At 37.8% G+C, this 15,082-nt stretch overlaps 1 protein-coding gene across 2 annotated transcripts in view; it reads left to right on the top strand.

The window, feature by feature from the left end:
• Positions 1-203: 203 nt before the first annotated feature.
• The window catches only part of DNAJC27 (DnaJ heat shock protein family (Hsp40) member C27), an 80,272-nt gene continuing 65,393 nt past the window's right edge, over positions 204-15,082 (top strand). The window contains exons 1-2 of one of the 2 annotated variants that reach the window (XM_077152293.1): positions 204-1,167; positions 6,669-6,751. In XM_077152293.1, coding sequence (XP_077008408.1) covers positions 1,081-1,167; positions 6,669-6,751 — 170 coding nt within the window. In that variant the 5' untranslated portion in view covers positions 204-1,080. Of the gene's footprint in view, positions 1,168-1,207; positions 1,775-6,668; positions 6,752-15,082 lie in introns of those variants that run through there. The other variant, XM_077152292.1, reaches the window with a different exon arrangement.

Below are 15,082 nucleotides of genomic sequence, written 5' to 3'. Positions count from 1 at the left end.
GACATTCTTTTTCAGGTCACTAAATACTCAAAATTCTGAAGCTATTGATTTAAAAAATTACTGTTCCTGTCAGACTGACTTTTATTTAAGCAGCTGCTTCTGTCATCTCCTGGAATGGGAATAATAATGCGACGACCTTAGAAGCGGTCCTCACCCAGCCGTCATTCGGCGGTTAACCGAGAGGCGCGAAGGGCACGCGCGGCCCGGAGGGGGCGCGGCAGGATGACCGCCCTCTCGGCTACCGCGCCTGACAGAACCGGACGGGAACGTCAGAAACATCGGCCTGAGCTTTTTCCTACAGAGGAGTCCACTAATCCCAAAGCCGTCAGAGCTAAGGAGGAGTAGGAAAGCGCCTAAAACCCTCATTCGGACTTCCAATGCACAGCACTTTAAAAAAATAACAGTAATAATAGTAACGGAGCTGAGCGGTTTCCTGTCCTGCCCGAGGCCGCTCTCCGAGAACTCAGGCCCGGACTTCCTCGGTTTCTGACCCCGCCTCCGGGAGCTCAAGTAGGGGAAACCTAGCGTCGGAAGGAGAGGGGGCGGCGCAGCAGCTCGAATAAGAATTCAGAGAAAACACCCCCCAAACGGACCATATTTGCTACGAAACCTTGGCGTGGAAGGGCCTCGAACAAACCCACAATTCTGGAAACTTCCACCCCGAGGCTCGGCCCCGAACAGTCAATCACCTTCCACCACTAAGCGTTGAACGCAGCAAATGCCTACGGCCGTGGCACAGAAACAAACCCTGCCACTCCCCGAAGCCGCCGTCCTGTCTAGGGACGCGGCCCGAGCCCTAGCGCGACCCCGGGTAACAGGTAACTAGAACCCTCTCCCGGGGGGCTGGCGATGACGTCACGCCGCCCTCTCGTAGCATCGCGAGACTCTCCTCTCCCTCCCCCGGCTCCCGGCGTTCCCAACCGCCGGCGTCCGCTGCCAAGCAGCGGCGGGATGGCGAGTCGCTTAGCTGAGGCAGTGACGAGAGCGGCGGGTCCGCGATTGGACGAGGAGGCATAAGGGACAGGCCCGCTCAGTGAACAAGGAGCGACGGAGGCCGGTGGCCCCGAGATAGCGAGGGCGATGGAGGCTACCATGCCGAAGCGGAAGGAGAGCAGCAAGTCCCTCCGCATCAAAGTCATCTCCATGGGTAACGCCGAAGTGGGAAAAGTGAGTACACCGCGCGGCAGGGGCGGGACCGCGGCGCGGCGGGGCGACGTGCCGATTGGCTGGAAGGGCGGTCACTCAACAGCGTGGGGCCCAGCCTCCTCTCCGCCCCTGAGCGGGCCTGGGTCTGCTCCTGGAGGGCGCGGCTCTGGGAGGAAAACCCACCTGACCTTTTTGACCTTTGCGTTGCCCCCCTCCTCCACCGACGTCACTCTCCGGAAGAAGTTGTCTGGTGATGTGACCTCAAGCCCAGAATGTTCCAAAGAGAGTGAGGCGCCTAGGTCCTCATGCCAGGTCGTCGGCGTAGATGCAGTATCTGCATTCCAGATGACCCGTCCGGGACTTAGAGGTGGAAAATGAAAGTTTAGTTACACCCAGCAGTGCCTGGGGACCGAAGGGAGCTTACTATGGTGCATGTGAGGATTTGTGATTTGCAACATGTTGCATGTCCATGGTAGAGAAGTATATAAGTGATGCTGACGTGTCTCACAGGGAAGCGCAGTGAATGTCGAGGAGCTTGTTCTTTATTTTATTTCTTGTAGTGTCACTACATCCATCCTTTCGAAGAAGAATTAATCACCTTGCTGTTCCCTTGGCTCCCTCTGCTCGGGTATTGACTATACACTCTCTCTAGTCTGGGTGGGGTGGTTGGGGGCCTTCTCCCAGGTGAGTTCTAAGACAGCCTCCACTTCTCCCAGGTTGTCTCTCCTGGATAATGGAAGCGGTTGGTTAAGAAACTCCCAAGGTCATCAAGTCGGTGACAAGAGACAGGATTAGAACCTGGGTCTTCAGACTCTTATTGTGGTACATTTTCCTCCATTGTACACTACCAGAATCAAAGCTGATAAGGTCTCAGTGCCCAAAGAGCTATTAATGAGAATGTTGAGGCCAGTGCCCTGCACATAGGAAATGCTTCAAAGTGTTAGTCTTTCCATTTATCATCATCCTATACTGTTTTTGTATATATGTTTATGTATGTATTAACATAGCATTCACTGAAAATCAACGTATATCGAATGTTACCTAAGCTCCAGGCATTAAAAAGAAGAGGAAAGAAACACCTTTTGAAAGTTATGTACTAAACTGGCTAAGTGAACATGTATCACTTTTATAATTTTAATATCCTTAATGATGCAACATTAGAAGCAGCCCAAAGTGTACAGTATCACCATATTTATTTAACATTATTCTAGATGTATTAGCCAAAGCAGTTAGACAAGAGAAAAAAATAATATATAAAATATTGGAACTGCAAAGGCAAAATATCATTGTTTGTTGATTATGTAATTGTTTACCAGAAACCTAAAGAAAATTGCCCAGAAAACTATTGAAAACAATGAGAAAAAACAATGAGGCGTTAGGTTACAAAATTAATACACAAAAGTTAACTTTTGTGGTCCTTGGCAGAGATTCACCTGTGTTTAAGCTCGGCTGCCTTGGGACTCATTAGATGAGCTTGCTGGGGTGGAAATGTATTCTCGCCCAGAAAACAGCTAAACTAACCTTTCATGCCACTGGTATTTCTGTGTTATGAATCAGATGATGGGAACATTATGATCCACTGCCACATTGTAGTTGCCACATTGTAGTGGCAGTACATGAAATGGCTTCTTGATGTCTTGTATCAATTCCCAGCCTGTCTTAAGACTCAGTCTCTAAGAACTATTAGAGCTCCAGTAGGTGACCATTCATTTCATGTGCATTGGGTATTTTTTCTAATTTAAAGTAAGACTTTTTGACATTCTGTGAACTAACCCGTCAAAATGTTTGTATGAAAGGATCATGTTTTGAAACAGCAGGTTCAGGTCAACTTTATATACAGAATTTTGTTATGTTCTATATATCTGGTTGGGGAAAGAAATATAATCAGTTGACATTTATAATTGAAAAACGATTTTAATGTATATAACCAAAAATAAATTACCTAGGTTTAAACTTAGGACCTAAGTGAAGAAAAATTTCAAACTGTGCAAAGCAACATAAAATTACTGAAACAAGTGTAAAGATATACATTTCCTCTTAGATAGAATCATTCAATATTGTAGAGATGTCAGTTCTTTTAAGACAATCTATAAATCATATCAATTCCATGTGAAATACAATGGGATTTTTTTTTCAGAACATGATAAAAAGTTGGTAAAGTCCTTATGGAAAAATAAACATGAGAAGAACCGAATAAATTGTAAAAAGAAGAAGAGAAAGGAGAGGAGAAACTCTACAAGACTTTAAAATATATTCTAAACCTACTAAACTTTTCCCTTTGGCAAAGCAAAGGAAATACATATATAGACATCAGTGGAATGGAATTGAATCCAGAAAGAAACTCCAAACACATAAGGAAATTCAATGTTTAGTGAATATAGTGAAATCATGGGAGAGTAGGGACCATTTAATAAATATTGTTGTTTAACAACTACCTACTATTGGGAGAATTGGAAATGTGGATTCCTATTGCATTCCTTTCTCAAAAATAAATTCTAGATGATAAAAGGTTTAAATGTTACTTTAGAAATGTTATTTTACTCTTGTGATAAAAGTAGTACATACCCATTTTAAAGAATTTTAAAAATATAAAATGATATATGAGTAAACAACTTCAAAGTTAGATTTTAAGAAATGCCCTAAAAAAATAGCCCTTGTACAAAGTGAAAATCTAAACAAATGACAAGGTAACTAGAATGTAAGGAAAAGGAAAGACTCCATGATAAAACCTTCAAGACAAAACTTAAACTTAAAAGGACATGAGTTAAAAACAAAGGGAACTTAATGGTTGTACAACTTTGTGACGATACTAAAATCCATTGAATTGCACACTTTAAAGGATGTTTTATGGTATGTGAATTATATCTAAATTTAAAAATTAAAGACACTAAATATTTAAAAAATTAAAAAAAGGAAACAAACCAAGAGGAAAAGATAATTCTTTGGAAAGATCATAGAAAAAGATAAGCACTTGAAACATCTTTTAAATAAAATAGAGAAGGTAAAAAATTACAAGATTGACATGAAAAGGAGACGTAATCACATCCTGCAGGAGATAAAAAAGAATGATCTGAGAATAGTACATTCATTTCTATGGGAGCATGTTATGTAGATGAAATTGAAGGCTTTTTAATAAAAATATAAGGACTCAAAAAATAGAAAACCCAATAGACTAGTCACATCAGAAGAAATTAGAAAAAAACAATGATTTACCATCCAAAACAGGTTAGAACCAGATGGTTTCATGAATGAGCTTTATTTAAGCTTTAAATAACATAATTTCAAGTACTTTTCCAAGTCACAGAAAAAGATGAGTAACACCTTAATTCATTATGTGAACTCTTAGGAACCTAAATAGAAAAATGTGATATAGTAACAAAAAAGAAAATTATATGCTAGTTTCACATATGCACAGAGATGCAAAATTTCTAAATAAAATTTCAGTCAATGAATTTCAATAATATATCAAAAACAATTCAGTATTAATAAGTATGATTTTTCCAGGTATGCAAGTATGGTTCAATATCAGAAAGTCTATCAACATAATTTGTTCTGTCAACAGATTAATACAGGAAAAGGTTATTAAGACCTTTTAAGTTTAAATGTGTATTTTAAAATGTGTATACACATTTGAATGTGTATCTCTATAAACACTTAATTTAGTTAGCATGCTAGAGTTAAAGAATTTCCAAGTCCCTTAATCTCATGAATAATTTGAACAGGGCTATATTTGTTTTTCAAGAATATTGTGAGAGAAAACATTTGTCAAGTGCTTTTAACCTATAAAGTGTTTTTAAAAGTAGAGTCTCTTAGCCCTTGCCACTCCAAAGAAATTCTTCCTTCAAGTCTTAATGAGTTAAGTACCTTTTAAATTAACTGTCCTGTCTATTTAATTTAAATTGAGGCTCATGAGGAGAGGATTTGAGCAGAATAAACTCCATTACCAGCACTTACATTGCAAATTTCATGAGTACTAAGGATTGTTATTCATATACAAGTCATTTTATATATTGATTTTTATAACATGTTCTATACCAATGCAAACTGTTAATAATAGGGTAGTACCTGGGCATCCTATATCTTATGCTTGAGTGTTCTGTAAACCCACAGCTTCTCTAATAAAGAAAAATAATGTTATTTATAAAAAGTAAACTATATTTATAATATAATAATTCATAATAATAAACAGCCTATGTTTCTCCTAATCTAATACTGCTTATTTATGTTCATTTAGTGATTATTAAAGCCCAAGTCTGTGAATGGCATTGAGCTAGTTGCTGCCAAAGATATAAGAAAGTAAAACATTGGTGCCTGCCTGCAAGTAGATTTTGTCTAGCTAAAGAAATAAGGTGAATATGTACATGTGATGAAATAACTAAGAGCACAAGACAGTGTATGACTGATGGCAAATAAATAGTATATGTAGTATACTCTACTAATATATAATGTGCAATAATATACTGTATAATACTGTACTAACAGTGTATGTAAGTGGTATATTTATATATTGTGCTGGAGGAGTTCAGATGCAGACAGGATCACTGGGTGCTCAAAATTTGAGCTGGGCCTTCAGGCATAACTAAGATTTCGAAAGAAGAAAGAAAGCTCACTGCAAGTAGAGGGGAAAGTAATGACAAAAGTCAGGAAGTCCCAGCCTGTGAGTTTTGCAGAAATGGCATGTTTATATAGAAGAGTTTAGACAAAGAAGATAGATTAGGGCCAGATTATGGAGGTCCTAGATTAGAGGACAAGAGTTTAGATTTCAGACCCTTCATATTAGGAAGCCACTGAAGGTTTTTGATTTAGGAAAGTGAAATAACATTAGTGATGTTCAGTCTTGGTTAAAGTTGGGAGAAGGAGACAGAAAGACCAATAAAACATTTCCAATCAAACCAAAGTAGTACCAGTGGAAATTAGAATTAAGGGGAAGACAGAGGAAGTTCTCAAAAGATTTAGAAAGACCTGGAGTCAAACATGAGTTCAATATTTTGTTCCTCTGTGATTGGCAAAATGAAAGTCTTATCACTGAACTACGATGCCAGCTATCAGCAGGATGAGCAGTTTTTATGTGTAAGATTAGTTAAGGATGAGCAGTTTTCATGTGTAAGATTAGTTATTTTCTGGACATATTGAATTGGAGGTGATGGTGGGACATCTAAGTAGAAACAAATGTAATAGATATTTGGAAACAAGGATGATGCAGTCTTGGGAAAGAGTTCAAGGCCAGGCATAAATATTTGGTGGTATTGTTGAAGGGAGAACAGGGGAGGTCTTCAAAAGAGAAGAGCACAAGAATTGATAATTAGACTGAAGATATATCCATAATTGGCAATAAGGGAAAGATTTAATAATTTTTCTTTCAATTCTTCTCTTTTAGAATTTGTTTCCCTTTTGTTCCAGTTATTTTAGAGTTTTGACTTTTGAAAATGCTTTCTTCTTCACAGTGATAAATGAAAAAACGTTCTTCTTTAGTATATGTTATAGTGTATATTTACTAAATGCCTGTGTTTTTATTTTTTTAGAGCTGTATTATAAAGCGGTACTGTGAGAAAAGATTTGTATCTAAGTATCTTGCGACAATTGGAATTGACTATGGAGTCACAAAGTGAGTATATTGTTTCTCTGGGTTTATAAATTACACAGAAATTCAGAGCCGTTTCTAAAATTTGCATCTATACACTTATGAAGGGAATCTTGAAATAAGAGGCCTTGAAAATAAATTGGAAAAGAGAAGTAAGAGCCATTTACAGATATGTTGTGATCATCTCATTCATTCATCTAGTAAAGTTATTGAGCGCATTCCATTTTTCAGACCCTGTGTTAATTCTGAAGGTACAAACGATCAGCATGGCAATACAAAGCCTAACTTTTAAATAAATATGTTTCTGTATCTGTGGAGTTATTCGCAGGTGTGTTTTTAGAGCATTTTGAAATATTCTCCTAAAAAAGCTTAGTCTGTGGAAAATTTTCTACCAGAAGACTTCTCTTATGATTTATGATTTTTGTAGCCTTTTAGAATCCAGCAAAAATGGTTTGGGAAAGGTAAATTTGGAGGCAAATCGTGAGTAGGATAATCCAGATCAAAGTTCCAGTAGCTTTTTTTTTTTGCAGAAATGGAAAAGCCAATCATCAAATTCATATGGAATTGCAAAGGGCCCCAAATAGGCAAAGTAGTTTTGAAAAAGAAGAACAAAGTTGAAGAACTCACACTTCCTGATTTCAGAATTTACTACGAAGTTACAGTAGTCACATCAGTGTGGTACTGATATAAGGATAGACATATAGACTAATGGAATCGAACTGAGAGTCCAGAGATAAATCCTCACATCTATGGCCAGTTAATTTTTGAAAAGAATGCCAAGGTCAGACAATGGGAAAAAAATAGTCTTCTCAACAAATGGAGTTGAGAAAACCTGATATCCACATGCAGAAGAATAAAACTGGACCTCTACCTCACACTATATAAAAATTAACTAAAAAAAAAATTAACTCAAAATGGATTAATGACCTCAATATAAGAGCCTAAACTGTAAAACACTTAGAAGAAAACCCAGTGGCAAATCTTCATGACCTTGGATTTGGCAATCAATTTTTACATATGACACCAAAAACATCAGCAACAAAAGAAAAAAATAAATAATTTGAGCTTTATCAAAGTTAAAAACTTTCATGCATCAAAGGGTGTTATTAAGAAATTGAAAAGACAACTATATTAGCTAAGGGTCTGTAGAGAGACAGAATCAGTAGGAGATATTTATAAATATAAAATTTATAAAAGTGTGTCATGTAGCCATGGGGATGTAAGAGTCCAAGGTCTAGGGCAGGCCACGAGCTGGCTGCTCCAGTGAAGGTCCTCAAAGAACTCTCCGGAGAGGCTGGCTGACTGAAGCAGGAAGAGTGGTTGTCTCTTCTGAATCCTCCTTAAAAGTCTTTTGGTGGTTAGATAAGCATCACTCATTGCAGAAGACACTCCTGTTAGCTGATTGTAAATGTAGTCAGCTGTGGATGCAGCCAACATGGTCGTGATTTAAGTCCATGAAATGTCCCCACAGCAACACACAGGCTAGCACTTGCCCAACCAGACAACTGGGCCCCACCACTTGGTCAAGTTGACATGTGAACCTGACCATTGCAGCAACCTACAGAATGAAAGAAGATATTTAGAGATCATATATCTTAAAAGATTTTAATATCCAGAATATATAAAGAACTCTGCAGCTTAACAACAGAGGGGCAAACAACCCAATTTAAAAATAGGCAGAAGATTTGAATAGATATTTCTCTAAATAAGGTAACAAGTGGCCAATAAATACATAGAAGTTCGCTTGACATCTTTAGTCATTAGGGAAATGCAAATCAAAAGCATATTGAGATACCCCTTCACACCCCACTAGAATGGCTACTATTTTTAAAATGGAAAATATCAAGTGCTGGTAAGTATGTAGAAAAATTAGAACGGTTGTGTATTGCAGGTGGAAAAGTAAAATGGTGCTGCCACTTTGGAAAACAATTTGGCATTCCTCAAAAAGTTAAACATAGAATTACCATATGACCCGCAATTCCACTCCTAGGTATATACCCAAGAGAACTGAAAGCAGAGATTCGAGCAGATACTTGATGTTTATAGCTGCATTATTCACGATTGCCAAAAGGTGGAAACAATCCAGTGTCCATCACCAGGTGAAAGGAGAAACAACAGGTGGTGTATACACACACATACACACACACTCACACACACACACACACACACACACACAATGGAATATTATTACACCATAAAAAGGAGTAAAGTTCTGATACAAGGAACAACATGGGTGAACCTTGAAAACATTATGCTAAATGAAATAAGCCAAACACAGAGGACAAATATTATGTGATTCCACACAAAAAATATCTAGAATAAGTAAATTAGATTAGTTTGGAGATTTACCAGGGTCTGGGGGCAGAGGAAATGGGGAGTTATTGCTTAATGGTTACAGAGTTTCTGTTTGGGGTGATAACGTTTTGATAATAGATAGTGGTGATGGTAGCACAACATTGTAAATGAAATTAATGCCACTGAATTTGATTAAAACGGCAAATTTTGCATTATATGTAATGTATTGGCATAGATACATGACCACACACAGAAGAGTATGTTGAGCTTGGGGAGGTAAGGTTAAGCTAGCAAGAAATACCACTGCCAAAGAATGAAATTGAGGTAGTTCACATACATCGTAAGTGGAATTTCAGGCCCTCTCTGCTGTGGCCACAACCTGCCCTTCCCTCTTCTTTGTTATATGTATCTTTACACCCTTTACTCTCCATCCACACTGAACTTCTCCCTTCATGCTGTCTCTTGGTGCCATTATTCATTCTGTCTGCCTGGAATGTCCTTTCTCCTTATATCTCCACCTGTCAGTTCTTCAAGATGTAAATACTTTTCCCATATGGCCCTCTGAACACCCCCTTTATCAGTCAGGACTCTTTTTGGTTACAAATGACCATGGTTACAAATGACCATATTTCTCTCTATGTTATAAATCGTGTTGCAAAATTGTGTATGCTTAGCATCTACTACTAAATTATAAGCTTCTCAAAGAAGGAGCTTTAAGCATAAATCTTCAACTGTCTAGCACAGTACTTGCACGTGTAGATACTCAATTATTGTTAGATAACATAGGTATCTATGGGGGAGGTTTGCAAGATTAGGTTATGTTCCAGCCCAGCACAACCCCAAATATGCTAAACAGGTTACCCATGAGTTTAATTATAGGCTTACAGATAGATAGGAGGAAGATTTTCCCAATGGCGGTCAGTTGGGAGATGAAAGTCTGCACTCTGCCCAAAGCCAAGAGTAGAAAAGAGAGAGGCATGCTCAAGGAATAGCTTATAAAGTTTAACGGTCTTGCAAGATTTTGTTATAACGGGGTTTCAACAGACTCTTGTAGATTTGGTTATTGGGGAGTGAGGGGGGGGTTTATATTCTTTGACTTTCACATCTATCCTGGTCATGTAGGCAGCAGTGTGACACTCTCAAAATGGAGGAGGGGGGTGGGGCCCATGCCCTGGATCCTTACAGTGTACGAGGGTAAGATTTAAGAAGGTAGATTAAAAAGGTGGGGTGTATGAATAGACAGTGTCAGATATGTGAAGGACAGAGTCAAGATCAGATGTACCGTTCATGACTGTACTTAAAAAGACTCAGCTTACTTGAGTATACATAAAACTCAAGTAAAAGTTCTCTGCAGTGCTGCTGTATCATGACTTTTCATTTGATAGCAGCAGGGAGTATTTCTGCAACTTTTCTTTAAGAAGGAAAACTAGCTCTTGCTTAGAAATATATGAAGTTCTTCATCTAAAATTTGTATTTTCTTCTTTCTTGTTTTCTCTTAACCTTTTCTACCTCAGGACACAGGATTTTATCAGTTTATGGTAGGGCATCCTATTTAAGGTAGTTTTGTTTTGAATCCATATAATTGGCTAGTTGACTTATCCATGAAATTGAAATTACAGTACGTGGTGATTTGAAACTGTATGTACCTCAGGATCTATCAGTTAAGATGTGACCCACCTCAATCTGAATAGGGCTTAATCCTCCTGTGGGGTTCTTTTAAGACAGTGAAATTCAGTCAGAGAAAAAAAGCCACAGAAGCAAGATGCTGAAAGCCAGGAAACCTGGAAGAAAAGGGAGAGACCAGCAGTGCCCTCCTGTTGTCTTGCCAAATGGCAGGAGCCAGGGGTTGCTGGCAGCCAATCTTCAGGAAGAAAGCATCACTTTGATGATATCTTGATTTGGACATTTTCTTGGCCTAAAAACTGTAAGCTAATCAAGTCCCATTAACTGGGTTGTTTAAACCAACCCATTTCATTGTATCTGCTTTGAGCAGCCTAAAGAACAAAAATACCGTATCATGCCATAGACTAGTGGCTTATTCAACAGACTGCTCTTGTTCTGGCTGCAACTTTTTGGGAAAAGATGGTTATCCCATGGTAAATCAGAAAGATTAAACTCATAGAAACCCAACTCAGACCAAGTTAAAAAAAAAAAGATAGCAATCAGTTCACACAATCCAACATCAAGGATGCAGCTGGACCTCAGAGATGGTGGGAACCAGGAACAGAATAATATAGCCAAGTCATTTTCACTCCATGTCTTTCTCTAGCTACTGGCTTCAGTCTCTTTAAGTAGGCTTTCTCTACACAGCTGTCAGCAACATTCAGGTTCATATTTGTAACTTTACTTCTAGACAGGGACTAAAACTCTGGTCCCAAGTTTAAGAATCTCAGGGATGGCTTTGGTTGGCCCAGAAGAGGACAGATGTCATTCCCCAGCTGATCACAATGAGATCAATAAAAAGATGGCAGGACCCATTTGAATCACAACTGGGAGAAGAAAGAGGAATGATGTCCATTCTCTCTTCTCTGATTTCAATATGATGAAGCTCCATATAAATTACTTGCAGAGTTTGTAAACATGCAAATTCCTAGCCACCACCCTTCCCCCCGAACTTTTGGTTCACTGGGTTTGGGATGAGGCAGAGAAATCTGCATTTAAAAAAATTTTTTTATTAATTAAAAAAAAATTACAAGAAACACAAACATTCCCAACACATACACTCAGCAATTCACAATATCATCACATAGTTGCATATTCATCATCATGATCATTTCCCAGAACATTAGCATCAATTCAGAAAAAGATAACAGAAAAATATAACTAACAAAGAAAAAAAGTTTTACATGCCATACCCCTTACTGATCCCTTTCATTGATCACTAGCATTTCAAACTAAATCTTTTTTTTTTTACTTTTTTTATTAATTAAAAAAAATTAACAAAACGTTTAGAACTCATTCCATTCTACATATACAATCAGTAATTCTTAATATCATCACATAGTTGCATATTCATCATTTCTTAGTACATTTGCATCGATTTATAAAAAGAAATAAAAAGACAACAGAAAGAAATAAAACGATAATAGAAAAAAAAACTACCTCACATGCAGTGTCATTCAATGTTTTAACATAATTACATAACAATATTACCTAATTGTAATGTAATTATGTTAAAACATTGAATGAAGCTGCATGTGTGGTATAGTTTTATTTTTTCTCTCTAAACTAAATCTGTTTTAACATTTGTTCCCCCTATTATTTATTTTTATTCCATATGTTCCTCTCATCTGTTGACAAGGTAGATAAAAGGAGCATCAGAACAAGGTTTTCACAATCACATTGTGAAAGCTATATCATTATACAATCATCATCAAGAAACATGGTTACTGGAACACAGCTCTACATTTTCAGGCAGTTCCCTTCAGCCTCTCCATTACATCTTGAATAACAAGATGATACCTACTTGATGCGTAAGAATAACCTACAGGATAACCTCTTAACTCTGTTTGGAATCTCTCAGCCATTAACACTTTGTCTCATTTCCCTCTTCCCCCTTTTGGTCGAGAAGATTTTCTCAATCCCTTGATGCTGGGTCTCAGCTCATTCTAGAGTTTTTCTCAATCCTTTGCTACTGAATCTCAGCTCATTCTGGGATTTCTGTCTCACGCTGCCAGGAAGATCCATACCCCTGGGAGTCATGTCCCACGTAGATGGGAAGGGTGGTAAGTCTGCTTACTGTGTTGGCTGGAGAGAGAGGCCACATCTGAGCAACAAAAGAGGTTCTCTTGGGGGTGACCCTTAGGCTTAATTTTAAGTAGGCTTGACCTACCCCTTTGGGGTTAAGTTTCATATGAACAAACCCCAAGACTGGGGGCTCAGCGTATAGCTTTAGTTGTCCACACTGCTTGTGAGAATATCAAGAATTCAACTTGGGGAAGTTGAGTTTTCCCCCGTTCTCACCATTCCCCAAAGGGGACTTTGCAAATACTTTTCCACTCACTGATCAAATCACTCTGGGATTCATCAGGGCATCACCTGGACAAACCAACAAAATCTCATGTACTATACAAAGTTCCATGTCCTTAAGGTGTTCAATCAACTATCTACATAAGTTATATTAGGAGATGCACTAGTCAAAATTTAGATTTGTACCAAATAAACATTTTTTGCTTTAGTCTCACACATTAGTTGAAATTTTAAACTATTAAGTACCATCTATTTTCCACACACTGCAGTAATGACATTCTTTTGTTCTTCCTCATGCAAAAACATTTCTTAAATTTGTACATTTAGTCATTATCACTATACACTCTAGGCATTTCTAGATTATACCATCTCAATCTTTATCATCTATCTTTCTTTGTGATTTCATTTATGCCCCAGCCCTCCTCCCTCTATCATTCTCATATGCAGCTTCATTCAGTGTTTTAACATAATCGTATTACAGTTAGGTTATATTGTGCTGTTCATTTCTGAGTTTTTATATTCAGTCCTGTTGCACAATCTGTATCCCTTCAGCTCCAATTACCCAATATCTTACCCTATTTCTGTCTCCTGATGGTCTCTGTTACCAAGGAAATATTCCAAGTTTATTCACTAATGTCGGTTCATATCAGTGAGACCATATAGTATTTGTCCTTTTGTTTCTGGCTAATCTCACTCAGCATAATGTCGTTAAGGTCCATTCATGTTGTTACATACTTCATAACTTTATTCTGTCTTACAGCTGCATAATATTCCATCTTATGTAAATGTCACAGTTTGTTTAGCCAACTGTCTGTTGATGGACATTTTGGCTGTTTCCATCTCTTGGTAATTGTTAATAATGCTGCTATAAACATTGGTGTGTAAATGTCCATTTGTGTCCTTGCCCTCATGTCCTTTGAGTAGAGACAGCATATAGATGGGTCCTGTTTTTTAATCCGTTCTGCCAGACTATGTCTTTTGATTGGAGAGTTTAATCCATTAACATTCAGTGTTATTACTGCATGGGTAGTACTTTCTTCTACTATTTGCCTTCTGGATTTTATATGTAATATCTAATTTTCCTTCTTTTTACCTTTACTCATAGTCTTCCTTTCTACACTCTTCTCCACAGCTCTCTCTTCTGTCTTTGTATCTGTCTCTAGTGTTCCCTTTAGTATTTCTTGCAGAGGTGGTCTCTTGGTCACAAATTCTCTCAGTGACTTTTTGTCTGAAAATGTTTTAATTTCTCCCTCATTTTTGAAGGACAATTTTACTGGATATAGAATTCTTGATTGGCAGTTTTTCTCTTTTAATAATTTAAATATATTATCCCACTGTCTTCTCGCCTCCATGGTTTCTGCTGAGAGATCTGCGCATAGTCTTATTGGGCTTCCCTTGTATGTAATGGATTGCTTTTCTCTTGTTGCTTTCAAGATTCTCTCTTTCTCTTTGACCTCTGACATTCTGATTAGTAAATGTCTTGGAGTATGTCTATTTGGACCTATTCTCTTTGGGGTACGCTGCACTTCTTGGGTCTGTAATTTTGAGTCTTTCATAAGAGTTGGGAAATTTTCAGTGATAATTTCCTCCATTAGTTTTTCTCCTCCTTTTTCCTTCTCTTCTCCTTCTGGGACACCCACAACACGTATATTCATGCGCTTCATATTGTCTTTCAATTCCCTGAGTCCCTGCTCATATTTTTCCATTTTTTTCCCTATAGTTTCTGTTTCTTGTTGGATTTCAGATGTTCCGTCCTCCAGTTTAGAAATCCTATGTTCTGTCTCTCGAAATCTTACCATTGTAGGTTTCCATTGTTTTTTTAATCTCTTCTACTGTGTCTTTCATTCCCATAAGTTCTGTGATTTGTTTTTTCAGACTTTCAGTTTCTTCTTTTTGTTCTTTCCTTGCCTTCTTTATATCCTCCCTCAATTCATTGATTTAGTTTTTGATGAGGTTTTCCATGTCTGTTCATATATTCTGAATTAATTGTTTCAGCTCCTGTATGTCATTTGAATTGTTAGTTTATTCTTTTGATTGGGCCATATCTTCAATTTTCTTAGTGTGATTTGTTATTTTTTGCTGGCGTCTAGG

This window comes from Tamandua tetradactyla, chromosome 3, assembly GCF_023851605.1.
Source record: "Tamandua tetradactyla isolate mTamTet1 chromosome 3, mTamTet1.pri, whole genome shotgun sequence".
Taxonomy (NCBI): Eukaryota; Metazoa; Chordata; class Mammalia; order Pilosa; family Myrmecophagidae; genus Tamandua; species Tamandua tetradactyla.
The sequence above is the reverse complement of the archived record's forward strand: the minus strand, read 5'-3'. Positions and strand labels throughout refer to the sequence as shown.